The sequence below is a fragment of the Fusarium tjaetaba genome, assembly GCF_013396195.1.
Source record: "Fusarium tjaetaba strain NRRL 66243 chromosome Unknown NRRL66243_c0000165, whole genome shotgun sequence".
Taxonomy (NCBI): Eukaryota; Fungi; Ascomycota; class Sordariomycetes; order Hypocreales; family Nectriaceae; genus Fusarium; species Fusarium tjaetaba.
The window spans coordinates 102-24,231 of NW_023501361.1; the positions used below are offsets into that span (position 1 = coordinate 102).

The 24,130-nt window shown below is 49.4% G+C and overlaps 10 protein-coding genes across 10 annotated transcripts; 6 read left to right on the top strand and 4 right to left on the bottom strand.

Annotated features, from left to right (window-relative positions):
- Positions 1-300: 300 nt before the first annotated feature.
- Positions 301-1,621, top strand: FTJAE_7940 (PA14 domain protein; the record flags this gene model as incomplete). Its single annotated transcript, XM_037354705.1, has 3 exons — positions 301-484; positions 528-994; positions 1,055-1,621. 3 exons carry the CDS (start codon positions 301-303, stop codon positions 1,619-1,621), a joined length of 1,218 nt encoding a protein of 405 aa, XP_037204881.1.
- Positions 1,622-2,029: 408 nt separating this feature from the next.
- Positions 2,030-2,998, top strand: FTJAE_7941 (TRI15 transcription factor; the record flags this gene model as incomplete). Its single annotated transcript, XM_037354706.1, has 3 exons — positions 2,030-2,118; positions 2,180-2,862; positions 2,910-2,998. 3 exons carry the CDS (start codon positions 2,030-2,032, stop codon positions 2,996-2,998), a joined length of 861 nt encoding a protein of 286 aa, XP_037204882.1.
- Positions 2,999-3,221: 223 nt separating this feature from the next.
- On the bottom strand, positions 3,222-4,744 carry FTJAE_7942 (O-methyltransferase B; the record flags this gene model as incomplete). Its single annotated transcript, XM_037354707.1, has 4 exons — positions 3,222-3,535; positions 3,585-4,042; positions 4,092-4,215; positions 4,267-4,744. 4 exons carry the CDS (start codon positions 4,742-4,744, stop codon positions 3,222-3,224), a joined length of 1,374 nt encoding a protein of 457 aa, XP_037204883.1.
- A 1,674-nt stretch (positions 4,745-6,418) lies between these two features.
- FTJAE_7943 (uncharacterized protein) lies at positions 6,419-7,795 on the top strand (the record flags this gene model as incomplete). Its single annotated transcript, XM_037354708.1, has 6 exons — positions 6,419-6,595; positions 6,643-7,018; positions 7,067-7,184; positions 7,239-7,303; positions 7,352-7,382; positions 7,438-7,795. The coding sequence occupies 6 exons, from the start codon at positions 6,419-6,421 to the stop codon at positions 7,793-7,795; spliced, it is 1,125 nt and encodes a 374-aa protein (XP_037204884.1).
- Positions 7,796-8,768: 973 nt separating this feature from the next.
- Positions 8,769-9,365, bottom strand: FTJAE_7944 (uncharacterized protein; the record flags this gene model as incomplete). Its single annotated transcript, XM_037354709.1, has 3 exons — positions 8,769-8,912; positions 8,961-9,067; positions 9,119-9,365. 3 exons carry the CDS (start codon positions 9,363-9,365, stop codon positions 8,769-8,771), a joined length of 498 nt encoding a protein of 165 aa, XP_037204885.1.
- A 1,931-nt stretch (positions 9,366-11,296) lies between these two features.
- On the top strand, positions 11,297-13,233 carry FTJAE_7945 (uncharacterized protein; the record flags this gene model as incomplete). The annotated part of the gene is made up of 3 exons (XM_037354710.1): positions 11,297-11,504; positions 11,552-11,848; positions 11,897-13,233. The coding sequence occupies 3 exons, from the start codon at positions 11,297-11,299 to the stop codon at positions 13,231-13,233; spliced, it is 1,842 nt and encodes a 613-aa protein (XP_037204886.1).
- Positions 13,234-14,286: 1,053 nt separating this feature from the next.
- Positions 14,287-16,233, top strand: FTJAE_7946 (lysophospholipase; the record flags this gene model as incomplete). Its single annotated transcript, XM_037354711.1, has 1 exon — positions 14,287-16,233. One exon carries the CDS (start codon positions 14,287-14,289, stop codon positions 16,231-16,233), a length of 1,947 nt encoding a protein of 648 aa, XP_037204887.1.
- Positions 16,234-19,214: 2,981 nt separating this feature from the next.
- FTJAE_7948 (uncharacterized protein) lies at positions 19,215-19,691 on the top strand (the record flags this gene model as incomplete). The annotated part of the gene is made up of 1 exon (XM_037354712.1): positions 19,215-19,691. The coding sequence occupies one exon, from the start codon at positions 19,215-19,217 to the stop codon at positions 19,689-19,691; it is 477 nt and encodes a 158-aa protein (XP_037204888.1).
- A 194-nt stretch (positions 19,692-19,885) lies between these two features.
- On the bottom strand, positions 19,886-21,633 carry FTJAE_7949 (DAL5-Allantoate and ureidosuccinate permease; the record flags this gene model as incomplete). The annotated part of the gene is made up of 6 exons (XM_037354713.1): positions 19,886-20,149; positions 20,217-20,537; positions 20,587-20,850; positions 20,900-21,155; positions 21,203-21,424; positions 21,479-21,633. The coding sequence occupies 6 exons, from the start codon at positions 21,631-21,633 to the stop codon at positions 19,886-19,888; spliced, it is 1,482 nt and encodes a 493-aa protein (XP_037204889.1).
- Positions 21,634-22,268: 635 nt separating this feature from the next.
- Positions 22,269-24,002, bottom strand: FTJAE_7950 (C6 zinc finger domain protein; the record flags this gene model as incomplete). The annotated part of the gene is made up of 1 exon (XM_037354715.1): positions 22,269-24,002. The coding sequence occupies one exon, from the start codon at positions 24,000-24,002 to the stop codon at positions 22,269-22,271; it is 1,734 nt and encodes a 577-aa protein (XP_037204890.1).
- Positions 24,003-24,130: the final 128 nt, after the last annotated feature.

Genomic DNA, 24,130 nt, shown 5'->3' on the forward strand with positions numbered 1-24,130 from the left:
GCAGTAGCGGACTTTGGCCGAGACATTCGTAACCAACGAGGCCGCTGCACGATTCAATAGTTTCTGGTGCACAGACGGCTTGGAAAGACAAGTCGACTGAGGGTAGTTAGACACTAACCGCTGTCGTTACCAACCGGTATTGGCTGTCTCCATGTTTATCTAGGTACATTCTCTCAACTCTGCTTAACTACCATCAATCAATCCATCGTGGATAGCATATCACCTTAGCTGTCAAGCAAGACTGTTTAATTCCTCGAGGACTACTATCAACTGATTGACACCTACATTACCACTCCCATCATGACATCGGAGGCTGTCCCTGGAGTCAATGAGCGCCTTTCCGCCATCATCCCCGCGCTGGGTATTGACATGGAGCTGGCAGAAACGCTCCGCTCGAGGGCCCAGGTCGTTTCTGGAGAATCCGCACTGGACGTAATCGACACGGCGGCCAGTGATGTCGTACCGGCTGGACAAGACCTGGATCGTATCGTGCTGGCCAATAGAGTGACAGAAATCTCCGATAATAGCGCAGACCAGTTACTGGGACTCTTCTCGCCAAGGGCTTATGAGCGGCGAAAGACTCCATTTCGCCCTCAAGCAGCTCGAGTCGGCCTATCTAGAGGATCGAGGCTATGACTACGAGATCACAAAGCACATATCTCTTCGCCAGCTCAACTCGCTCGCCCTAGTCAGCCTTCGTGAAACCGGGTCTTACACCTTCACAATTCCGGAGGCCGTCTTTAACCTTGACTTCCCGGGCCACTATCTCCGCCGTATCAAGAGCATCTCCCTCAGCGTTCCTTGCGTAGTAGGACCCTATACCTCAGTTAGCACGACACTCCGCTTAGAGAGCAACAAGTACCGCATCGACCCGGCCGTGAGGTCCAGCTATGCTGAAGACCTCAATTCTGAGGATAATCGCTTCTCAACCACGCGGGTACCGCTCCCAGCCATCGCCACGTCATCCGGGACCGATGATTCCGGCATGTTCGAGGTCAATTTCCGCCACGAGAGATACCTCCCGTTTGAGGGCGCTGGAGCCATCAGCACCTAGAACCTCGAGCTCTCGTCTGCTGTGCCTCAGTTCGACCATCAGAGCATCTCTGACGTGGTACTGCACATGCGATGCACCACCATAGACGGCGGTGGCGCTCTGAAGGGCGCAGCCAAGTTAGCCATTAAAGCTGCGCTGGACACTGAGGAAAAGTGTGCCCTGATTGATCTTCGGAACGAGATGGCAAACTCGTGGGCTTCCCTATCAGCGGCAGGCGAGAACAGCGATCGAGTTATCACTATGCCCCGAATGGAAACCCGAGTGCCATTTTACATGAGACAGAAGAGACTCATCGCTACAGGCATCACTATCCTTAGCGACGTAGAGCTCCCAAGTGGCACTCTATCCGGGGATCCGACGAAAAAGATCGAGCCAAAATCAGATACCCGCCAGAAAGATGTCGAATTGGTCTCTGGTAGTGGCCCGATCACGGGTGTAACGACACTCAATGGGTCCACTACTGACGGGCTACTAGTAGACGGCGCTTGGAAGCTGAAGTTTCCGAAAGGGAAGCCAATAGTGGCCAAAAGAGCATGGATGCTGATTACAATGAAGTCAGCGGCATAAGAGATCAGTTAGTTCTGTAGTTCCGTTGGAGAGCGGGAGGAATAATCGTGACTACATCGGAATTCGTTTGTTTCACGTCGTTTTCAAGGCCGCAGTGTACGTAGCTACCAGATAATAATTTCTGACAGTCAGTGACTCTGTCTTGTGAAATACCTGACTATCTGGATTTGGCTGATTCTGTATGAATCATAATGACTGACAAGGTTCAATTTATCCAGCGTCAGCAAATCTTGGACAGCTTCCTGATCGAGCCGCCCCACCCGGCAGTGAGTCACGCGATCATCAGCATCTTATCGCATCTGAAGCATAATTCGAGATGTTTATTTAAATGCAGACAGCGCTCTGCGTTATTTACACATATTTTACTGAAAACTCGCTGCAAATCTTATACTACATTCACTTGCAATCATGTCATCAACGAAACCATCTTGTTCACTTTGCGATGTCTCCTTCGACAACAGTCAGGAGCATCGAGTGCATGCCAAGAGTGAGGCTCAGTAAGTTTCAGCATACTTTATGCATGCAATGCCAAACACGTGAATACTGACATATTCCCAGTGTCCAAGCCTTGAGGAACCGTGCTGCTGCTTCGGGTCTACTTGAGCAATTAAACGAGGACAGCGACCGATTTTCCAATACAAGCAACGACCCAAAAGATGAGCTCTCAACTAGCGACGATGAAACTGGAGACGAGACATCGAACAGTGCGATCCCTGAATGTGACCCCACAAAATGCATCATATGCATGCACAGCGACGAGAGCTTTGATAAGACCCTCCTTCACATGGAAACAGCTCACGGTCTACGGATACCGTTTCGGGACCATCTGATCGTGGACTTGGAGACTGTGATCTGGTACCTTTACTTCCTAGTGGCAACATATCGCGAGTGCATCTACTGCGGAACACGGAGACGGACGGTAGAGGGAATTCAGCAGCATATGAGAGACAAAGGCCACTGCAGGGTTGATTTGACAGACGAGATGCAGGAGTTTTATGACCTTGAAGGTCTTAAGGCTCATGGTCGAGAAAACGCGGTTTCCGTTGATAACGAGAGTCTTCGGCTATCATCGGGCAAGATCCTTTCACACCGCGATGCTCCCGTCACAAAACCACGACGAACATCGCCCCACGAAGACGAAGAGGAGAAAAGAGCACCTCTTCCTAGCCATGCTGCTTCTGATGCACTTACAGCCAGAGATAAAAAGGACGCCGCTCTTGCGTCTCAATTAGCGCGGCTTAGTGTCAAAGATCAACAGAGTCTGATACACCTGACATCATCGGAACAGAGGAGTTTTCTGCTGCAGAGAAAGAAGGAATTGGATGCAGTTCGTCGGTCGGAAAGGAAGATGAGGTTGAAGACGGAGAGATTGAGTAACAGGACGATGATGACGCACTTTAAGAATGATGTTCCTGGGAGGAGTAACGGATGAGGGGTGAAATGGCTGGTTGCTTCTATTCGGGACATACGGTTGTCATTACGGACGGTTAGCGAACTTGGTAGTGCTAAAATTCTTTGAGATACTGATGATCCTTATTACTTATCATGCCGTGTATGTATGATCTATCGTGTTCTGCGTGGCTCTGTGAATTCTATCTGTTCAAACCAGCTCGCATTCAATCAGACTCTCAACTCCATTTGCGACAGTCCAAATATTGCTGATCTTCAGTCCAGCCTCTCCAAGTAGCTTCTCCCAGTTCTGTTGCGTACGTTCTCGCGAAGCAAGAAGAGTAAGCATCATGATATCCAATGCTGTAGCCTCCCACTGAGCGCCAGTATTAGGGATGACGTTCTCGTTGATAAGAAGCTTGCTATAACCGGGCTTCATGGCGGCCTTGACTTGGGCGAGAATCTTGAGACAAGTCTCGTCTGACCAATCGTGGAGAACGGAGTGCATGTAATATGCGCGAGCACCTAGGTTCCGGTTAGAGTGCTTCAAGATAAGGGAGGTAGGGCTACTTACCTTTGATGGGCTGCTCGGTATAGAAGTCATACTTCATTCGCTCAATCTTGTTATCTAGTGAAGTGATCTGATCAATCACAACGGGAAGATCCTGGAGGATGAGACGACCTGGTGCATCGGGGAACTTGCGGCAAAACTCTCCAATATCATGGCCAAAAGAACCACCGATATCAACCAGTAGAGCAGAGTCATCCGACTTCACAAAGCCATCGATAAGCTTCTCTTGAACAGGGAAGAAACCCGCATCCATCCAAGATGGTCGACCTTGACGGTAGCCGCCCATGTGAAGATGGAACAGCTGGCCGTATGGTGGATTGGTGTGAAGATGCTCGAAGAATGTCTTTTCTGTCTTGTAGCCAAGCTGTAGGGGGGAGTTGCTGATATCAGTGGCATCCTTCCATGAGTTGATGTCAGCCCATTCGTGGAATTGACCGAGAGCGTTGAGACAGGCGCCAGAACTGGAGATCGCGTTAGCGTGGAAATATGTTGGAGTCCGGGTGTTCTTACATGCAAGGGTATCCGGCGTTGATGAATGGGAAGGCCATTGACTTGATGAAGTTTGTGGCTTGGTATGTATCCTGATCAATCTCCGTGATGTATCCCATAGACGAGACATGTCTCACAAGACGAGCTTCACATTGTTAGTGATATGACACAGGAGGTGAGATGGCGATGCACTCACCAAGAAGAGCAGGCTCAATGTTCTTCTCCTTCGCGACATCAGCGACCTTAAAAGGCCCATCGATCTTGGCGACATGAGTCCAGACTTCCTTGACGGTACCAGCCGTCAAAGCGCAGTGAAGCGATGGCTCAGCCCAAACATGACGAAGCATGGTCTCTCTCGGAGTCTCGAGTGACTGCCACAAACTCTTGGCCTTGGCCATGAGCTTGAGCCGCGCTGTCGGGTCATCACTATCTAAATCGCCACTAAGAGCATTAATCTCCTTGATCAGAGAGGGAACGGCTTCAATGTTGGCGGCGTTCAGAGCGATGGATACATCGGGCTCTTCCGACTTGGTACCGTTGGCGTCTGGGGCGCCATCTGAAGAACCAGAGGAGCTCAGAGCTGAGACGGAAGCCTCGAGCTTCTTCTCGGTTCCGCGGTATTCCGTTTCGGGGACGGTATGTCCGTTTGTGTGAGAAACAGTTGTGTCAGCCATAATGAAGGACTATGTGAAAAGAAATGCTTGTGTATGGTCCACTTCAGAAAAAGGAAGCAAGGTAATTAATGTCAGTGAGTGAGTGATTCAGGAGGGATCAACAGCAATAAAAAAGAAAGGAAAGCAGCAGAAGTGCCCAGAGCTCGTCAATGCATGGCATGATAGCGTCTCTGTTGGCCGAACCCAATCCTCCAACCGTTACAGGTGCATTCTCATGCATGTCGTTGTGAAAACCGACCAATTGGACATCTTCGCAGAGGACCAGTCGTTCGGGTTGCATCCAGAAGATCTTCGAAACGGCCTGACACCACCTTCCTGGTAAACCTTTTGCATACCAAGGATATGACAAGATGCAGTGATTCGTCTGCGAGTGCTGATCACTGGATCATACGACGACATTGATACGTTTGACGGGGGCACAGAGAACGATCTGCGTTAAGTGAACGGGTATCTGGGACAAAGCTCCGTTGCGAACCTGGGAATTGTAACGTTGAACCAACAGCATGGTTTTGATCCTGATCAGGGGCTTCGCCGAGTGCTACGTCAAACCAACACAAAACCCTTGTTGAGGGGAAAGAGAAGACAACTTGATACCAGGCCCAACGCAAGCGAGAAGTCAGAAACAGGTGCTAGAAAAGAAACGAGGTTCATTCGAAGGCAATGGCTTCTAGGAATTAAAGGGAATATTATATGGAAGCAGGATAGAAGAGTAGACATGTTGATCGCCTATTTACATGTGATGCAGAAGAAACTCAAATATCAGAAAGTATTTTATGGAGAAATGTGGTCGCCAAGGGCGGAGCCAACAGTCGGTAACTGGCACCGGGAAATTGGGCCGCTTCGCCAATTGAGCCGCTTTTGGGTCGCAGTGTGCCAAGCAAAATGACAACTGGGAATAGCCGAATATACGAGGAACGCGATATAAGTACGCGGTAAATCTGGCACTCAATAACTATATCTAGCTATCTTAATAGACAGCATCGTCGCATTCTTTACCACTGCAGTGGCCTGATCACAACATGCCAGGAAATGGGGATTCAAGAAGTATAATCATCATATCAGTTGGTTCTGATGTCAAGCAAGGGTTACAACAATCCTTGGCGACACATCCTTTGGAAGGTTTGGATCGACATGCGAACCCCTGAGTCTTAGTTCGAATTCGGGGAATCGGAAATGGCCCCCACTATCCGTAACCGTTGTTGGTTGTTGGTACGCGTCGACATTCTGCAACCTCACTCCACCGACAACCTTGTCCTTTTACTACAAGTCTGCCCACCTTGCGAGATTCAACCACTTGAACGGTTCCCAAGTCAGCAAAGGTAAGTATGAGTCGACACATTTAGCGATAGCAAAAGCACTGTTTCGGCGAATGCGGCATCATGGTTGCTCATCCTTCAACAGCGTCGTATTGACAAAAATCCTTTGCACGTTGATAAAACTTAACCCTGGCTTCGTAACAAAAGGTTCGACGATCCATGGTATAGCATGGTTGGGCGCCTGTGCCTCTCATCAAACAGCCATGCCCCCCCCTTTCAGCAAACATGTCGCATGTCTACTTGTTCCTGCAGGACATAAGACCCAATCCTCTGGAATTGACCCAACCAACATGACTGAATGAGACCTTTTCCCTTCTTTCTTGAGTTATTTTTCGTATACGTGTGCGCTTGGCAGACAATGTCTTCTCCCCATCACACGCAGGCGTATCTCGACGCTGATAAGGGCCCGACTATTCTTGGGCTAGTCATCACCGTCTCTATCCTGAGTACCATCTTTGTGGCTGGTCGTGTGTATACTCGCAAGAGAATCATAGGCGCACTGCACCTTGATGACTGGTTCACAATCGTTGCAGTGGTTTGTCCCCCCGCGGTCGTCGTCTGTGTGTCGCTAATTAGCTTCAGATCTTCGAATGGTGCCAAGTCGGTGTTACAATTGTGGCTGTTAAGAACGGCAATGGCAGACACTTTGATCTTCTTAACCTGACGCAGCAGCAGAATGTCATTCTATACACTATCTTGGGGTTCCCATTTGGCGTCATGGCCTTTGGGTTTCCCAAGCTCGCTGTCGTCGCGCTCATTACACGACTTATGAACCCCGGACGATTACACAAGATATTTCTTTGGGTGCTTGCTGGATGTTGCATGATGGGTCTGATAGGGTGTATCATCATTCTCTTTGCTCAATGCTCGCCTGTCGAGTCGCAGTGGACGTTCTCTATCACTGATAAGAAGTGTTGGAGTCCTTATGTTCTTGTCAACTTTGCCATTTTTGCTGGCGGTAGGTAAAAGCGTTGATGTCAAGGATGGCCTGCTGATATTTGACCAGCCTTATCTGCGTTTACGGACTTGTACCTGGCTGTGTACCCTGCCGTGGTATTGTTCCATCTTCAAATGAACAAACGGAAGAAGATTGCCCTGTCGTTTGCTTTGGGTATTGGTTCAATGTGCGTGTTGCGCTGTCTCATTGATCAGGGGAATATACTGACCTCCATCTCTAGCGCTACCATCGTAGCCATCTACAAATGTACCCGTCTGCCATCGCTTGCAAGCAAAGACTTCTCTTGTAGGTGATTTCTGTCCTCTGTTACGTCTTTGTACTAACAACCGATAGACGAGACCTCCGATCTTGTGATCTGGACTGTGTAAGTAACACAAAATTGTTGGCATACGAACGACCACTAAGCTCACACCTCCCAGCATCGAAGCGAGCACCATCATCATCGCCTGCTGCATCCCAGTCCTGCAGCCCCTCGTAGACGCCCTCCTGGGTCGTCGCGCCTTCGGATCCTCCCCAGGATACAAGAACTACAACTCCTCCGGGTACCAGAACTACGGCAACTCCCGAACCGGTCCAAACATTGAGCTCAGCGACAGCAGAAAATTGAGAAGTGACGATCGAGGAAACATGACGAACGTGAAGTACCTCGGGTCTGGGGCCGCGGAACTTGACTCGCAGGAAAGCATACTGCGGCACGATGGGGCAAAGACAACCGATGCCCATTCGGCGGATGCTCATTCTGTTAATGCGCCGACTGAGGGTGAAGTTCCTCGATGAAGGCGGTGATGCCGAGCTAGGGATCATGGATGTAAGATAGTCAGTACGAATTTAATGCGCCTATGCTAGAAGATTCAAATAATATGCGGCCGTTTGATGAACAATAAGTGGTATAAATTGGACGTCAGACTGTGTTTAGCAATGTCTTGTGCACTGCGCTGCAGCTTTAACCGCTTTCTCTCCCTCCTTTCGGACCCGTTGATATGGTCAGTCTCAATAATAACGTGCGGCGCACCATCATCAATGCGAAAAGTCAGCTGGTAAATGACCTGGACTGTAGTTCTTTCATTGTCGCATGTGATGCGCTGGTGTCTCTCCTATCATGTCAATCAATCCATGGGCGCCAGAGCGAAGTAGCCTTGGGGCTTGGAGCATCGAAGGTCCTTGCTGATACATCTCAGCTAAGATGACAAGATAGCAACTGGCGCTGTCGCTAAACATACCGTTTTCTGCTGGAATTCCCAAGGACAGGATATGCAGATAGGCGGTAGTGGCATCTCACAAGGCTGCAGGGAAATGCCCCTCTGGCAAGCATGTCATCTCGCACCCGACAAAAAGGACTTTTGGTGCTATGCATCTTTAGTAAACGCCAGCGAAGTATCCATTATCGAGCGGTAGAAGGGGTCCTTGAGCATAGCCGCCCCATGGAAGTGGAGACGGAGATATAACCCAGATTCCAAGCTGGATAGTGAACACGAGTCATGAGCTTCAGGGTGCCATACGGCCCGAACCGTGCCTGGCTGTGTGACCTCATATATCAAGGGTTTACCTTACGTTAATTACACAGCTTCTCTGTTTATCCCGAAAGTATAATTATGAAGGTCCCTGTAAATCATCGAAGTCACGGACATAAAATGAACTGCATGTTGTACGAGCATAATTAACATGGATCTAGATTGACGCAACTGAGCTATATGAGAGCCACTCAGGCATATCACGAGCGAAAGACTTGATGCCCTGCAACACCGGGACATTAGAAGGTGTGAAGGTAGTCACCGATGTAGCCGCCACCGATCTTCGAGACCTGCTCAGCAATCTCCCCAGCACCGAAAGACTTGGCCAGGTTCTTAGCAGCCTCTGAAAGCTTGCCCTGGATAGTGACAATCATGAACCGGTGCTTCAAAAGTCAGCAGACGTCATACAAACATTCCTCAAGTGTACATACCTGGTAAGGCTTGTTATCCTTGTCATGAAGAGCAACCCAGCGGCCATCGCCATTCTTGTTCTTCTGACCATACTGGAAGCAATCGCTGATGCTAACGATCCAATTGTCTAATGCAGACGTCAGTGATTGTTCAGCTAGTTGTCTCTGTGAGTACTTACTGCCCTCCTGTCGAGCACCAGGAAGCTTTCCAATGTACTCGTTGCTCTTGGAGTCCTTGTAGAAGCGATCCTGGATGTACATCAAGACATTGGCATTGCCCTTGGATTGGTTCTGGGCGTTGACGACGTAGTAACGAGCGCTACGAGTGCGGAACATCTGGGACCATGAGATCTCAACTGCGTTCTGCTCAGCCTCCGCTGTGTAGGCGGGGACAGAGAGTTGATCTCCTTTGGCAGGGATAGACATGATCAAGAAAGTTGGTATGGTGGTTCTGTTTGTATGAGGTAAAGATGCTGAATGATAGTGATAAAAATATTGGATTAATGTGGAAGGCTCTGGACTTTAAATACTCGACTTGTCGATGATGAAGAGCTGGTTCTACCTCTCATTGCAATGCCATTCATCGTAGGCGCAGCTGAAAGGAAGCTCTAGATTCATGATCACTTGTCGTCGCCACTGATTCAGAAGAGCGCTGATCAATAGTGTCGTTAATTCCGGAGCTATTGGGGATCGATACGCTAGTGAGCACTTACATATAGTGCAGTACACTGTAAACGTGGGTGCTTTGTGCATTCGCCCGTCATCTAAGGCTGTCAAAAGTGAGCTGTAGACAAGTTTAACGTGCGACTCGATAACCTGTGATAGGCCAATGCCGGACCATATCCTCCCTCACCATATTTTGCCATGTACCGTTATGGAACAACGAGGCTAGCTGAGCTGCACAGCTCGCCACACGCAATCAAATCGGGGCGCTATTGAACTAGTGGTCTAGGCCCATGCATGTCTCGGCCGCCCCTAATCCATATGAAGCCACACCGTGCACGAATTGGCTGGGCGGTTGAACTATCAACGTTAATTACGATATCACACGTTTTATGCAGCCACGACGGTTATTCACATGACCGTATTCTCGCATATGCAGGGGCACTTCGATTTTAATTATCGTGGATGGATGACTGTGGCTGGCTGTTGAGTAACTTTGGGTACTGTTTTGAACCAAGACTTCCTCGATTTGTACCAGGCCGAGACAATGTTTCCTGTAAAGACACAGACTCAGTCATGTTTGACGCGCGGATATCTGGAACAACTCCTGAATAAGGCTGGCTGCGATGAGACATGCAGCAATGATTGGGAAGGGAATCGCAACACCATTGTGTTCATGTGAAGATTGCCACCGAAGTGCTCACGTTGCAGATCTCAACAAGATTACTATATTTCGCGTTTAGACTAGCTGGTATAACAGTTTGATTCAGAACGCCTGCTCAAAGGAATGGGAGTTGCCTAAGTCTTATGAGCTTGACTTGAAGTTAGAAGAGAATGATAAATCATGGCAGATACAAACCTACTACACTCGAAACGTATACTTAGTGCATTTTGAATCACCCAGCATTTTACGATGTTACAGCTATTAACATAGAAATATTACTTGGCTTTCACACAGTCCTACTAGTCGTATATTCCAGATGTCCAAACAACCATCTTCTGATTGCTGTACAAGACTGGCACCAGGACTCTGTTGGAACTAGACATACTATCAAGAAGAATTACTCAAAATAGCACATGCGATAGCAAATATTTGTGGCATGGGCTAGTGGCGGTTGTGAAATCCAGGCTTGGCGGACAATCGAAAGAGAATAGGCATGCGGCAACGGAAATCACGTCCCTTTCCGTGCCTTTCAGCTCTCTCCAAAGTGCATCGACATGGATTTAGCATACCAAAGGGAAGCCAAGTCGAAAATGTGCAGCAGGCGCCCGCATCTGCAAACTTTCGATAGCCGCCTGCATCTTCACTCAATATCACATAGCCTCGTGTTGTGACTCAGCCTGCATGAATATCGAGTTGCAGGCTGAAACATTCTCCACCACATTGAAGACCAAATATTTGCATCTAGACCTCATGAACTGCTCTTTAAGGATAGTTGATTGGTTTCGGCGCTGCTGAAGAAGAAACCTCGGAGATGAATACTGAAAAGGTATTAACAGAAATGAACCTGTTAACAAAAGCTTTCTGTGAAAAGGAGTCATGTTGTTGTTTCTAAGGGTTGGGAGAAAGACCTTCACGGGCTGGGATTAAGATATAAGATCTCATCTGTTTCCCTCTCAACCATCCAGCATCACTCATCACCTCTCTTACTAGCCTCATCACTTAATATTCACATCTCATCACAGCTTCTACTATGTACTCTACCTTCAACGCATCCAGCCGTCCGGCTGCATGGACCCTCGACCAGCCAGAGGCTGACGTCGCAGTTAACTCGTCCGAGTTCAACTCCACCAGTTTCTCTGCCGCCGACTTCTCCTCAACTGGCTTCCAGCCGATCGTTGAGAAGACTGGACTCACTCTTCCTGACACTACCATCTCTCCCGACACAGCAATGTCTCGCTGTAAGTGTTCCTCTTCCATCAGAACTACTAATACTCACTATCCCCAGCCATTGTCAAGATTGAAGCGCGCTTTGCCAACAAATTAACCGGTTACTCCATCTGGAAGATCAGCACCGGTCTCCTTGTCAGCCCTGACCTCGTCGTCGCAGGTAGCGAGGCCGTGTACGATGCGGAGTATCAGCTTGGTGCGGCTACGCAGGTCAAGTGCTACATTGGTTACCGTGGACGCGACATCCAGCCCCGAAACGGCCAGCGTGTTGTCTTCTCAGCAGACTGGACTGGAGGTTCGGAGAGGCGCTCGCGAGATATCGCTTTCATTCAGGTTGCTCAGCCTTTTGCTTTGAGTGCGCATGTTCAAGGTATGTCAGACTAGATTGCTTTACCATTCTTAGTTACTGACGAAATGGCATCTGCAGAAGAACCCGTCCCCGTCCCCGTCACTGTTTGCACCAACTGCAGCGCTCACGAGGTCCCCGTCGCTCAGTCCGAGCCTGAACCCAAGGTCACTCAGATTGATGCTCCTGCTCACGAGGTCCCAGTCGCTCAGTCCGAGCCTGAACCCAAGGTCACTCAGATTGATGCTCCTGCTCCCGTTTGTGTCGAGCCCGTAGTCGAGGAGCCTCAGCTCGCGATTCCAACCCCAGCAGCTGAACCAATCCCCGAACCCGACTACGTTGACATCAAGATTGACAATACGCCCGACACTTCCGTCTCTGACGACGTCGATCCCTTCTACGAAACCCTCAAGACCGTATCCCAAATCGACACAAAAACCCTCGACATCGAATCCTCACTGATCGACGACGTCGGCCAATTCGTCAGTGTCGCCGCTGGCTCTCTCGTCAGCCACGTCGTCGGCACAGAGACCATCTCCAGTGGGAAGGCAACCAAGCTCTCCGGTGTCTCTGAGCGTGCCCTCCTCGCCGAAGCATCTCTCCAGGCTGTATTCGCAATCGAGCAGTCCACCGAGCTTGATGAGATCATCGCAGCGATGAAAGATAACTGGACTGCCAATGCGCCACAGGTTGATGAGCTTTCTGAGCTTCTTGCGCCGTACCTTGCTGAGGCTGCTCGATGCATTATTGAGTATCATCAGGAAGATGAGGCTGCGGGGAATGTCACTTCCTCCAAGGCTCTGAAGCGCCGAAATCTTGGGATTCGACAGTTCCCTGTCAGCGATGCAACCAAGGGTTTTGTCAAGGGCCTCTTTGAACCTACGCTTCCTCTTGCAGGTCGTGAGGATGTCTTCTCCTCTCTTGGTCCTGCCCTCCGCAGTGCTGTGTCCGCTGTCGAACAAATCGTCTGCCAAGCTGGAAGCACCGCAGTTGATGTGAACACGCCCAAGCTTCTCACCAAGTACAAAGGCCCTGCCCCCTCAGCCGGCGACATTGAAGCAACCCGCGTTCTCGTCCAACGCGCCATCATGGCTGATGCCGCTTACCAGGCCCTTTCTACCCTTCCCCGCGAAAAGCTCCAAGCTCTAAAAGTCATCCCTCTCGACGCTGAGCTTCCTCCAGCTGACAACATCTTTGACTTGATCAAGAACGTCATTCAGAAGATTGGTCCTGTTTGTCTTCACGACGCCAGGCAAGCTGTGCACAAGTTTTTCCCTCTCCTCGTCGATACTCCTGCCAAGGCTCCCAAGCCTGTTCCCGCAAAGACTGCGAGCAGCAAGTTTGCGCTGAGAGACTTTCTGAGCAGCAAGAAGGGCTCTGTCAAGACACTTTGAGCATGTTACTACGAGTGAGATGTATGCGATTATGTGTTTGGATTCATGGAGGATAGACGAAGGGAAGACAACCCAACGAAAAAATAACCAGTCGACATGAAGTTAGAGTGACGCCAGTGGAACGTTGAGATCAAGCTTGTTACTACCGGAACCGGCCGCAACCGGAAACTTCCCTTTGTCTTTGTCTTTGTATCTAGTTATTCTAATTCTGTGCTTCTGTATTTAGTTTTTCTTTCTGCTTAATTGAACACATCAGCTGTTGCAGCATCATGTCAGCCAAATTCATGTCCAACGTTAGCGGGCTTGTTACAAATGGCAATTTCCGTAAGATCAGCTGAATTGGGCATGATCCACTGTCATCGTTCTGTGTCAGTGTCGGAGCGAGGTGGCCTATCATGTCGTTTTCCGCGTATTCGCTGACCTCGTTTATTTCCGCGCTGGGAATGCCCTCTCCACTCTGATGCGGGGATACCAAAGTCCCATTTCTCGTTCAACAGATCATCACATCTCCAAGTGAACAAGTCCCCTCCTCGGCCCTGTTCAGCAGTAAACTATGTACATCCCCTCACCTGTTCCCTGAACCCATCAGCCATGTGGCCATTGGTATTAAAGCCCCCTCATCAGCCCTGGCCATTGACTTCTTCTGCATTCGCTGGCATCGCAACGTCATATCCCTCTGTGGCTTAGCTCGTGCCGAATGTTCCGAGCTGAGACACAGCCTCCACAACCGGGCCTCCCAAAAAAACCGAAACTCTCTCGGCCGAAGAAGCCGTCTGTGGATCTCAACCTTTTTTATCTCGCTGTCCACGGAACGAACTAGCCACTCAAGACGCGTCAGTCCCTGCAACCAGTCAAAGCACTAATCACCATCAAACTCTAGCATGTGCTTAGACCCAGTGAGATCATACCCGTTGGCTATCCCGTAAATTGCGCCCCTTGGCTCTACTCAACTTATTTATCCTTTGCAATCCTCCCCTTTGAGTTCCCATCTTCCTTCGTTTCATCTTTTTTTCTTCTACATCTGTTTTTTTTTTTTTGTTTTGGATACTCAGAATGCTCGGCTTCGTGGCCCTCTCGCTCTGGCTCAGCGCAGCAATCGCTGCTCCGGAAGACACGGCTTTGATCCCCAGGGTCAATTCAGTCGAGATCCGAGCCCTACCAAATTCTCCGAGTGGTGGATATGCCCCGAAAGTAGTCGACTGCCCATCAACGCGTCCCAAAGTTCGTCTTGCCCATGAATTGTCCAGCGAGGAAGAATCATGGGTTCGAAAGCGCAGAAATAACACCATCGATGACCTCAAGACTTTCTTGTCGCGAGCCAACATTTCTGGCTTTGATGCCGAGAGCTTCGTTGAGAAGCACAAGAACAATGCAACTGGTCTCCCCAACATCGCCATCGCCGCATCAGGCGGTGGTTATCGCGCTTTGATGAACGGCGCAGGATTCCTCTCAGCTGCTGATTCACGCAACAACAAGACCGGCCCCATCAGCGGTCTTCTCCAGTCTGCAACGTATCTAGCTGGTCTTTCCGGTGGAGGCTGGCTCGTGGGCTCCATCTTCGCCAACAACTTCTCCACAGTCCCAAGTTTACAATCTGGTGACAAAGTCTGGCGTTTTGACCGCTCCATCTTCAAGGGCCCCAAGAGCTCGGGTATCAGTCTCCTCAACACTGCCGAGTACTGGGATGAGATGAAGGATGCCGTTGATGACAAGGACAAGGGCTGGAATACCACGCTCACTGATTGGTGGGGTCGCGCATTGTCGTATCAGCTTGTTAATGCGCCTGAGGGTGGACCTTCGTACACTTTCTCTTCTATTGCCGATACCTCCAACTTCAAGGACGCAGACACGCCGTTCCCCATCCTCGTTGCTGATGGTCGTGCTCCAGGTGAGCGCGTCATCTCCTTGAACGCCACTGTATACGAGTTCAACCCATACGAGTTTGGAACATGGGATCCTACAACTTTTGGCTTCGTACCTACGGAATATCTCGCCTCCAACTTCACCAACGGCACCATCAACTCCAAGGGCGAATGCGTTCGAGGCTTCGACCAGATCGGCTTTGTTATGGGAACATCTTCTTCACTGTTCAACCAGTTCCTTCTCCAGAACATCACCAAGGTCGGCAAAGAGAATGACATCCCAGACATCGTTGTCAAAGCCATTGAAGGCGTCTTGACTGGCTTGGATGAGGATGATGAGGATATCGCTGATTATACGCCTAACCCCTTCTTCGGATGGAATCCTACCGACAAGAGCGTCAATTCCAAGGATCGCCAGTTGACTCTTGTCGATGGTGGAGAGGATCTGCAGAACATCCCTCTTCACCCACTGATCCAGCCCGTTCGTGGCGTTGATATCATTTTTGCCATTGATTCGTCTGCTGATACGAACAACAACTGGCCCAACGGTACTGCTCTCCGTGCTACATATGACCGTGTTGGTTCTACCATCGGCAACGGCACACAATTTCCCTCTGTCCCATCAGCTGAGACTTTTATCAACGAGAAGTTGAACCAGCGCCCCACGCTCTTCGGCTGCGACGCCAACAACTTCACTCTTTCAGACGGCGAAGTTCCACCTCCGCTGATCTTCTACATCCCCAACGCTCCGTACACCTACCACAGCAACGTCTCCACCTTCGACATGTCATATACTACTACAGAGCGCGATAACATCATTCACAATGCTCTCAACGGAGCGACTCAGGGCAACGCTACCATTGACAAGGAGTGGCCTACTTGTGTAGCGTGTGCGGTTATGAGCAGAAGTTGGTGGAAGGCGAATGAGACTGTGCCCGACGCATGCAAGACCTGCTTTGACCGGTACTGCTGGGATGGAAAGACGAATGACACTGCTGTTAAGAGCTATGAGCCTGAGTATATCATTGGAGGAAATGCGACCGCGGAAGCGGCTGATAATGCAGCTGGAGATAGGCTTGGTCCAAGCTGGTTTGTCTCGGCTGGTGTCGGGGCTGCTGCTTTGTTTGCTCTCATGTGATAGCGGGAATTTATTTGTAATATTTGATAGACTTGAATTTTCATACTTGTTCAACTTTACCAGTCCTTGTGTAATCATTATGTAATTGTATCCTGCCTTCTACGACCGTGCTCGCCTATTGGTGGCCTGAACCTTTGCACTTCTTTCTCTTCAATCAGAGGAGCCAAGTCGCCTGTTCTACTGCCTGGTCAATACTGCCAGCGGACAAACAGTCGGCTTGAAGTCGCTGAATGAGATCATTTGGCAAGGTCGTGGCGGTATAGGTGATCTAGTGAACAAGTCTATTATTTTGACTCTATTGCTGTTGCAACAAAGCCCTCACATCTTCAGCGACCCAAGAAGCTCAGTCAACTGCGGCACATCAGCCGGAATCTCCTCCCACGTTAGTAACTTCTGTGTCTTTGCGTTAATCATATTCGTGTAAATGTCCGCCATCCTCCTACTATCCCAAACGCCCTCCCTTCTCCCCAAACACCTTAGAAGCCTCACCGCCTCCCATTGCACGCTCGTGTCCTGACATGATATTATAACATAGGATATTGGAGGGACCAGGTTCGCCTGGAATGTAAAGATCTGACCCTTGTCGCTTTGCGTCATCTTGATAACCTCTTCCGCCTTCTTCAGTATCTCGATACAATCGGCTGTTTCGAGGTCGTCGTCGATGTGGTTGAGCTTGAAAGTCGCCTGCCATGTCGTCTCTTCGCACTCGAGGACTTTGAACCGAAAAAGCTCTGACTCTGAGGCCTTGGATGGATCAAAGGTCTTTTTGAAAGCTTGATATCGTGCGCTCCAATGATGGTAGAATGCTTCTGAAACCAACTCTTTATCTCGTCGTGCGCATGAAACTCCACCATCGCCGCATAGCTTCTCATCTGAGCAGTCTGGGCATTCGGCGTACAACTCTACATCGCAGAGCGTCTCGACGTGTGTCAGTGCCGCAGCCGCAGCTTGTGCAGAAGTAAAAGGCTCGCCTGGTACTTCTAGATCAATTGGATCCTGCTTATCAGCCCATTCCGTAATCTCCGCGACAAGCTTTGGGGAATGGTTGTCCCCCACGTAGAAGAAAAGATCAGAAGCCAGGCCGCATAACGAAGGGCCAATGTTTTCCATAAATTTCGCCAAGTCCCATCGATCACAGGCGTTTAATAACGAGAATGCAGCTTCCAAATGCCGCGTGACGTTCTTGTACCGCCCGTAAAGACTCTCCGTGCAGATAAATATTAAACAACATGTTAAAATAACCTGAAAGTCTTTGTCAGGTGAGTTCATATACTCTTGCATCACCCGAATAGCATTGTTGTACTGCTGGATAGATGCGATCTCGTAAGATTGAGCGAGCGATTGCGTTAACGAGTCAGTCTGGGTCTGAAGCTTGAACGCCTTGTGCGCCCCTCCCAACGCCCCAATGGCAGCCTTGACGGGTTTTGAAGTCTGGCTGAGTGGTAATGCGTACGCATGCCAGAAACTCATCGCGTTGAGTGAGCTCGCAAGTTCTGATACCGTGTATGTGCGGAAGTGATGGCAGAGGTCCAACTCTATCGTTGAACCAAATGTCTCTGGTGATAAAGCTGCTGGAACGAGAAGCTTTGAGGCTGTCGCGAGGCGCCGAGACATGAGGTCATACTGTTTTCTGTGCAGTGCGAGAGATTTTGTCTTTGGTTTGCTTTCTGGAGGGGTGATGTAGCCGTCGCATGTCCGCTTGTCCTTTTCACATCTGAAACACGTGGGTTTTCGTTCATCGCATTTGAGATGTCGGATTCTAACTACGATCAGCGAAGGTTCAGCTCAACGTGTGATAAGAGGCTACAAACTTGCTACGACAATTAGCAGATAATAAGAAAGGTCTGAGTGGTCGACTCACCAAGTTCTACAGCCAGATCTCACCTTGGGCGCCCTCGCCCTCTTCCATTTCACCTTTTCACCAAAGTCTGACATTATGGCGTGAGATCAGCTCAGCTTCCAAGGACGACGATCCCCCACGTGGTGATAAGCGGGCGTGCAAGGCCTAGTATATGATAAACACAAGCACAGGCCCTTCATTCCAGGGAAACGTCTCGCGTTACATAGCGTGAGTCATGAGGGATGTCGAGTTGAACAGGGAGAAAGTGTCAAATTCTTTAGAAGGGCCGGGGCTCTCCTTGATCGAAGCGATCTACGACGGAAAAGGTAAAGACGCTGGCCCCTGGAGGTGGGGTTATATGAGCTTGTCCACGCGGCCCACCCTGATCTTTGGTTGAGCACTGCCTGGAGCGACCCAATTTCACAGTAACCACCTTCTGAATGCGTCTGCCGGGGTGACGAGTTTGTAGGGCTTAGATGGGGCTCTTGAGAGGTTATTTTATCCTTATGTCTGCCTTGAAAAGCAAGGTTATCTAAGGTTTTTAAACGGAGCGGCCGCTTCCGGCACTTAAAATTGCCTGTCGTGACTCGGAGTATCTTTCCGCCGCTTCATGTAACATTCGTAAAGCATTTTCTATAAATAGACGTACCCTATATGAGCCTCGGTATGTCCAATTTCAGGCAAAGCTATTGTCGTTTAACTTTACTTGAATTCGATAAATTCCTTAGCTTGTGGTACTTCCTTCCAACAAACAAGACCTTTCTGTCTAACGTTGTTGGTATTTTAAAACACAGAGCAGCAACTAATGCGATCAAAATTCTATGTGCACGGTTTGGGCAAGTTCTTCGCTATGATGGACTACGGTCAAGATTGAGTAATGGGAAAGGCAGCCTGTAACAACGCGTCTCTCAAACGAGCCTATACTAATGATGTCACAAGAGAGCATAAGGCAATCCTACACCTGTATAAAGATACCTACTAGACTTCCATAGCCCAAGGATTGCGTCAGCTGACGGCTTACGACTTGGAGGATTGGAAGCAAGGAATGCATATGAATACACAAACGAAGGCCGTAATTGTGATCAAAACTTCTCACAGCAGTCAGAATTTGCATGAGACATCAAGTTTCATCACCGCAAGCATGACATCACAACAAGAACTCAGAGAGGCTATCGAAAACACAACTCGACAGTTCTTAGGTGCCTACAAAGAAGCCGGCGAACAAAACGACCCCGCGCTCATCAACCGCGATGTCACCGACTCTTGCAAAAGATACTTCAGGCCAGCCGGTGTTCTTCAGCTATTCGGTTCGCCTCCGGAAGATGGCTTGAGTAACGCCGACTACGAAGCCGCCATGGCGCTCGACCTCAAGAAATATGTGGTTACCTACAGCGACATCGCTGACATGACTGTCGATACCGAGTCGCGCAAATCAGCGGCAACGACTGTGACGGGTATGAAATACAAAGATGGTGACGAGGACGTTATAGAACATTCGTGGGTCTTGGACTTTAATGAGGATGGCTCAAAGGTCACAAAGGTCATCGAGTTTTGCGATATGGATGGGCTAAGAAGGATGTTTGCCAAAGTGTACAGTAACAAGGAAGGGAGTGAGTAGCCCAGAAGTTAGAATGCATTCAATGCATGACAATGCAGAGTAACGCTGCATGTTGTGCATACTCGACGGTTGAAGTTCATAATAGCCAATCCATTTGCCAAGCTTGCGTATCTGGGATAAGATTCCTTTTTGCGAACCACCACTGATAACCTCAAATCGTGCTTGTGTGATACACCCGATAGTCCAAAGTCCAGCTAATAGATGTACCGGAACTGGGGAATCTTTCTATCCGTCTTGTCGCTCAGATTGATCCCTTCTAATGGTACCTCTATGGCATCTCCAGCATCGTCCCGCTTCTTATTCTCCCAGATGAGATAGAACCGCAGGGCCATGCAGAGGACTGCAGAAATTGCCAGGCAGATCATAACAGACAGGAATCCCGACTTGTAGCCAGGCGCCTCGGAAGGGAAGAAGAGATGGGGACCAATAATATTTCCAGCACAATATGCGATAAAGACCTGAATTAAGTCAGCGTACTGAGGGGAGGGACTAATGAGACTGGGATGTACTTGCCATAGCACTAACTGTAGTCTTCTTAGTAAAGCCAGCGAAATTGCTCGACACCATAGCCATGGTCATAGGGAAATTGGCAGTAAAGGCGACTGCAAGAGCACAGCCCATGACCCGAGTCCACTTATGCGCTGGATCAACCTCACGCACCATGACAGCCCCAACGATGCTGACAATGACATTGAAAGTCATGAACAGCAGTCGAGTATTTGGGAGATAGGTGCTTCCAATGACAGAGATGAGAACAAAGACCAACTGAAAGACAGATGGTAAGATATTAATAAGGAGTGTCTTCAGGACAGAAAAGCCAAGACCCTGGATAACAATAGTGTTGAACTGTAAAGCTGTGAGTCACCAGATACATAGACGCAAGGGAATGGCTTACTGTAAGGAGTCCATTGTTGGGGATGATTGTAGCGAGATAAGCGACTGAGAGAAGCCAGGCATTTGGGTCGCAGAGTGCCTCTATTACCTGCTCCCTCTTCCACTTGTCATTCTTGATACCAGTCATGTTCGCCTCGACTCTAGCAACGGCTTGAGCTCTCTCATCCTTGGTCAAGAAACGGGCGTTCGCGGGCGTGTCGGGGAGGAAAAATAGAACCATGATGGAAACAGCTATCGTCAAAGCTCCAAAGCAGATGAAGATGGCCTTGAAGAAGTTAGCATGAGGGATTAACCCCATGGTCTAGAGAACTTACCTTCCAAGGGGAGAATGTGTTGATTTCCCCAAAGCCGTAGCTAACAAGGCCGCCAAGAATGCCTGCAGACGTGTTTCCGAGGAACCAAGCACCTTGACGTAAAGGCTGCTCTGATCTCTTGTACCACATCGCCACAATCATGGATAGGCCTGGGGCAATCGCCGTCTCAGCTATGCCGAGAAAGAAACGAGTGGCGAGTAGACCTTTGGCGTTGTGGCAAAGAGCCGTGAACATTAGAATAGCTCCCCAGATGAACCTAAGTGACAGTCAGAGGTTTGTAGCGTCGACTAGGGTGAGACTTACATGGTAATAGCGATGACCTTTGCAATGGGGTATCGAACGAGTAATACACCGGCAATAGGGTACGTTGCGACGAGGTACCCAAAGTAGTAGATTGCAGATGCCCAGCCATATTCTTCTCCCTTGAGGTGAAGATCTTCGCGAAGCCCGAGGATGGCTGTATAGCTTAGTGCAGTCTTGTCTAGGAATTGGAAGAGGTAGGCGAATGCCATGATAGGAAGCAAACTGTTATCCGTCAGTTTCTGTCTTGACCATGGTTTATCGGTTACGGGTGCATACTGAAGATCTGCTTTCCGCAGGATTCTTCGATCCTCTTCTGGTGTCAGATCTCGACCGAGGATGGCTCCATTGGCAACTGACGCAAGGTCTGTTTTGTCAAGCTCCCGGTCTTCGAGCTTGATGTCGTTGGTCTCTGATGTGTCTTTGATAGCCATTGTTGGAGATTGATTGCCAAGTGGCGTAGAGGCAAGATTCAGTGAGGTGGTTTGATGTCAATGACTTGTTGAATGATATAGAACAGAAAAGGGGGAAAGAGTCTTCTTAAGTGTCCCATATCGAGTTTATCTTAAATTGAGCTGGAATTTACGATGCAAGGAGGAGGTATCGCAACAAACACCCGAATATTCCCTGAGCTAACACCATGGCTTGGGTAGCTGGGATGAACTAGCCATATTGGTTCTGATAGCCGACGAGAAAGTGCGGGGTAGCCGATGAGAGATCGATCTGGAGTAATACCTCATTGATAGAGTTTTATTACTAGACTTCAGATGGAAATGGGGGAGGATCCGCGGAACGAGGCCGGTGGGTTCCGATGACGGCCACTCCCTGTCGACAGGGAGGGGGTACTATGAGCGGGAGACAAGACGGGAGAGAGTACCGGAGTAGCATGAGATCAATCAGGTGCACGATAGCGAGTACATCCTGCGTTCAAAGATAGGCCAATTCCTGATCGAGTGATAAGAGCGTACTCGGGAACAAGGTGTACAGACGCATGGTGAAGCAGATTGAATCTCACAAGCGTCTCTGTAATTGAGAACATCGGAGCTTAAATTTACTCTTTTGATTGCCCTCACATTAAGCACAAACATATCGATGTAGCCTGATTCGAGAACGCAGTCCGTAGGTCGATACTCGTTCTCAACTCTGGTCTCATCTTCGAAACCCTCTCCAGGAAATCACCCGCACGCGCAAAATGCTCTCCAAACTGGGCCAAACCCTTGAATCTCTCAAGAATCCACGAAACATGGAGTTCTTCATCAGTCTCCAACGCCACCATGAACAATGGACGGGCAATCCGAACCATGGCAACGTCTCCCCCGTGCTGGTAAGCTTGAAAAGCGAGATTCATGATATTACGGATTGTTTTGCTGCTGTCGGTTTCTAGCTCGACCGCAGGCTGTACGGTCCTGGCGATGCGGAGAAAGTCGAGGACCTCGGTGTAGTATATAGGTACTACCCAACGTATAGTCAAAACCATAGAGTAAGTATCATCAATAGCCGAAGTAAGCCGTGTCGCAAAGTCAAGAATGTGCTTATATGTCTCGCTGATCTCATGAATCGCCGTCTCAACTTTCCTGGCAGCTTCAGCTAGTACTGAGCCGCCAACGGGGAGAAGGCTCGTCATCTCGGATGTCAGGTAGCGTAGCTGAACACTAGCCTCCAACAGTTCAAAGAGCTGCTTATTCTCTAGATCATGCACCAGCTCTACTGCGGGGTAATCATCACCCCAGACCAAACGGTAAAGCGGTCCTGAATAAGCGTGGAGACTGGATAGTCTCTTGATTGGACCCGTCGGCAAACTGCTCTTATCGTCACTTTCTGGTAAGGCTCTGCAGAGCACCTTAGTGACTTGCCCGCCGAGCCCAAAAGACGCTGCGGTGGCGTCCATTCCGCAGATTCTTGTTATCAGCCGAGCACAGAATTGGGATAGATGCCGGGGAGTTCCTGATTCAGCTGTCTTCATCAAAGGTACTGACTGACTTGTATCTCTGGCTCGTTGTAGGATATCAGCGTAGTGATGCTTGAAGATCAGTGCTGCCCCGTTTAGATGGCTGGCCAGGCCCTCGCATCTGGTGTCGCCATGGAGTTGTTCGTACATAATCATGAGGACTAGCCCACTCGTCAGTGAATCAAGATTGGCCGACTCGGCTGTTTCGTTATCGCCCAGTATGGTGTGTAGTTCTCGCAATGCCTCGGAATAGTGTTTGAGCCCAAGATTTCGGTACTTTGAGGGGCCATCTTTTGTTGATATACAATACTGTTTCTCATGCCATTGGTGTCTGTAATCAATGCCACGGCCTCCAATCGCAAGTATCATATGTAGTACAAGAGGATCATGTGTAGCAAGGCGCAGCATAATTGCGAATGCAGAGTACTGTGGCTTCTTCATGATGTATAGCGGCGAAAATGACTCCCGGAAGTACTGTATCGCTTCGATCTCCTCACTACCGAGTTCCATCCCGTAAGTGCCCCATTGGAAAGCTGTGCTCAATGAGGGGGATATCTCCTCACTTCCAGACCGAGGACTGCCACAGGAAGACTCGTCTGGTACATTTCCACGAGTTGATGGCTTGACACGGGAGAAGTCGAGGCTTGAGTGGACAAACGTTCCAGCTGAGGACCCTTTAGGAAAGGCGCGGAGCCGGGGTGCATAATCGCAGCTGAGCTTAAGGCGTGCGCACCGTCGGCAAACAGGACGTATCTCGTCGCATTTGACCTTCTTGGTTCGGCATGTCCAACAGCCGTTCCGGGATCTCGGACCTGATCGACCCAGTGGCGTTGGTGAGGAGGGAGATAACGACATTACGGTTTCCGCTCTTGGAGTGATAGCCGACCGCCGATGACAAATGAGAGATATCCAACGAGATATGATGCATCAATCATAAGATGAATGGATAGGTCAGGGAATGTGTGATTAAAGTTGCAGAGTGA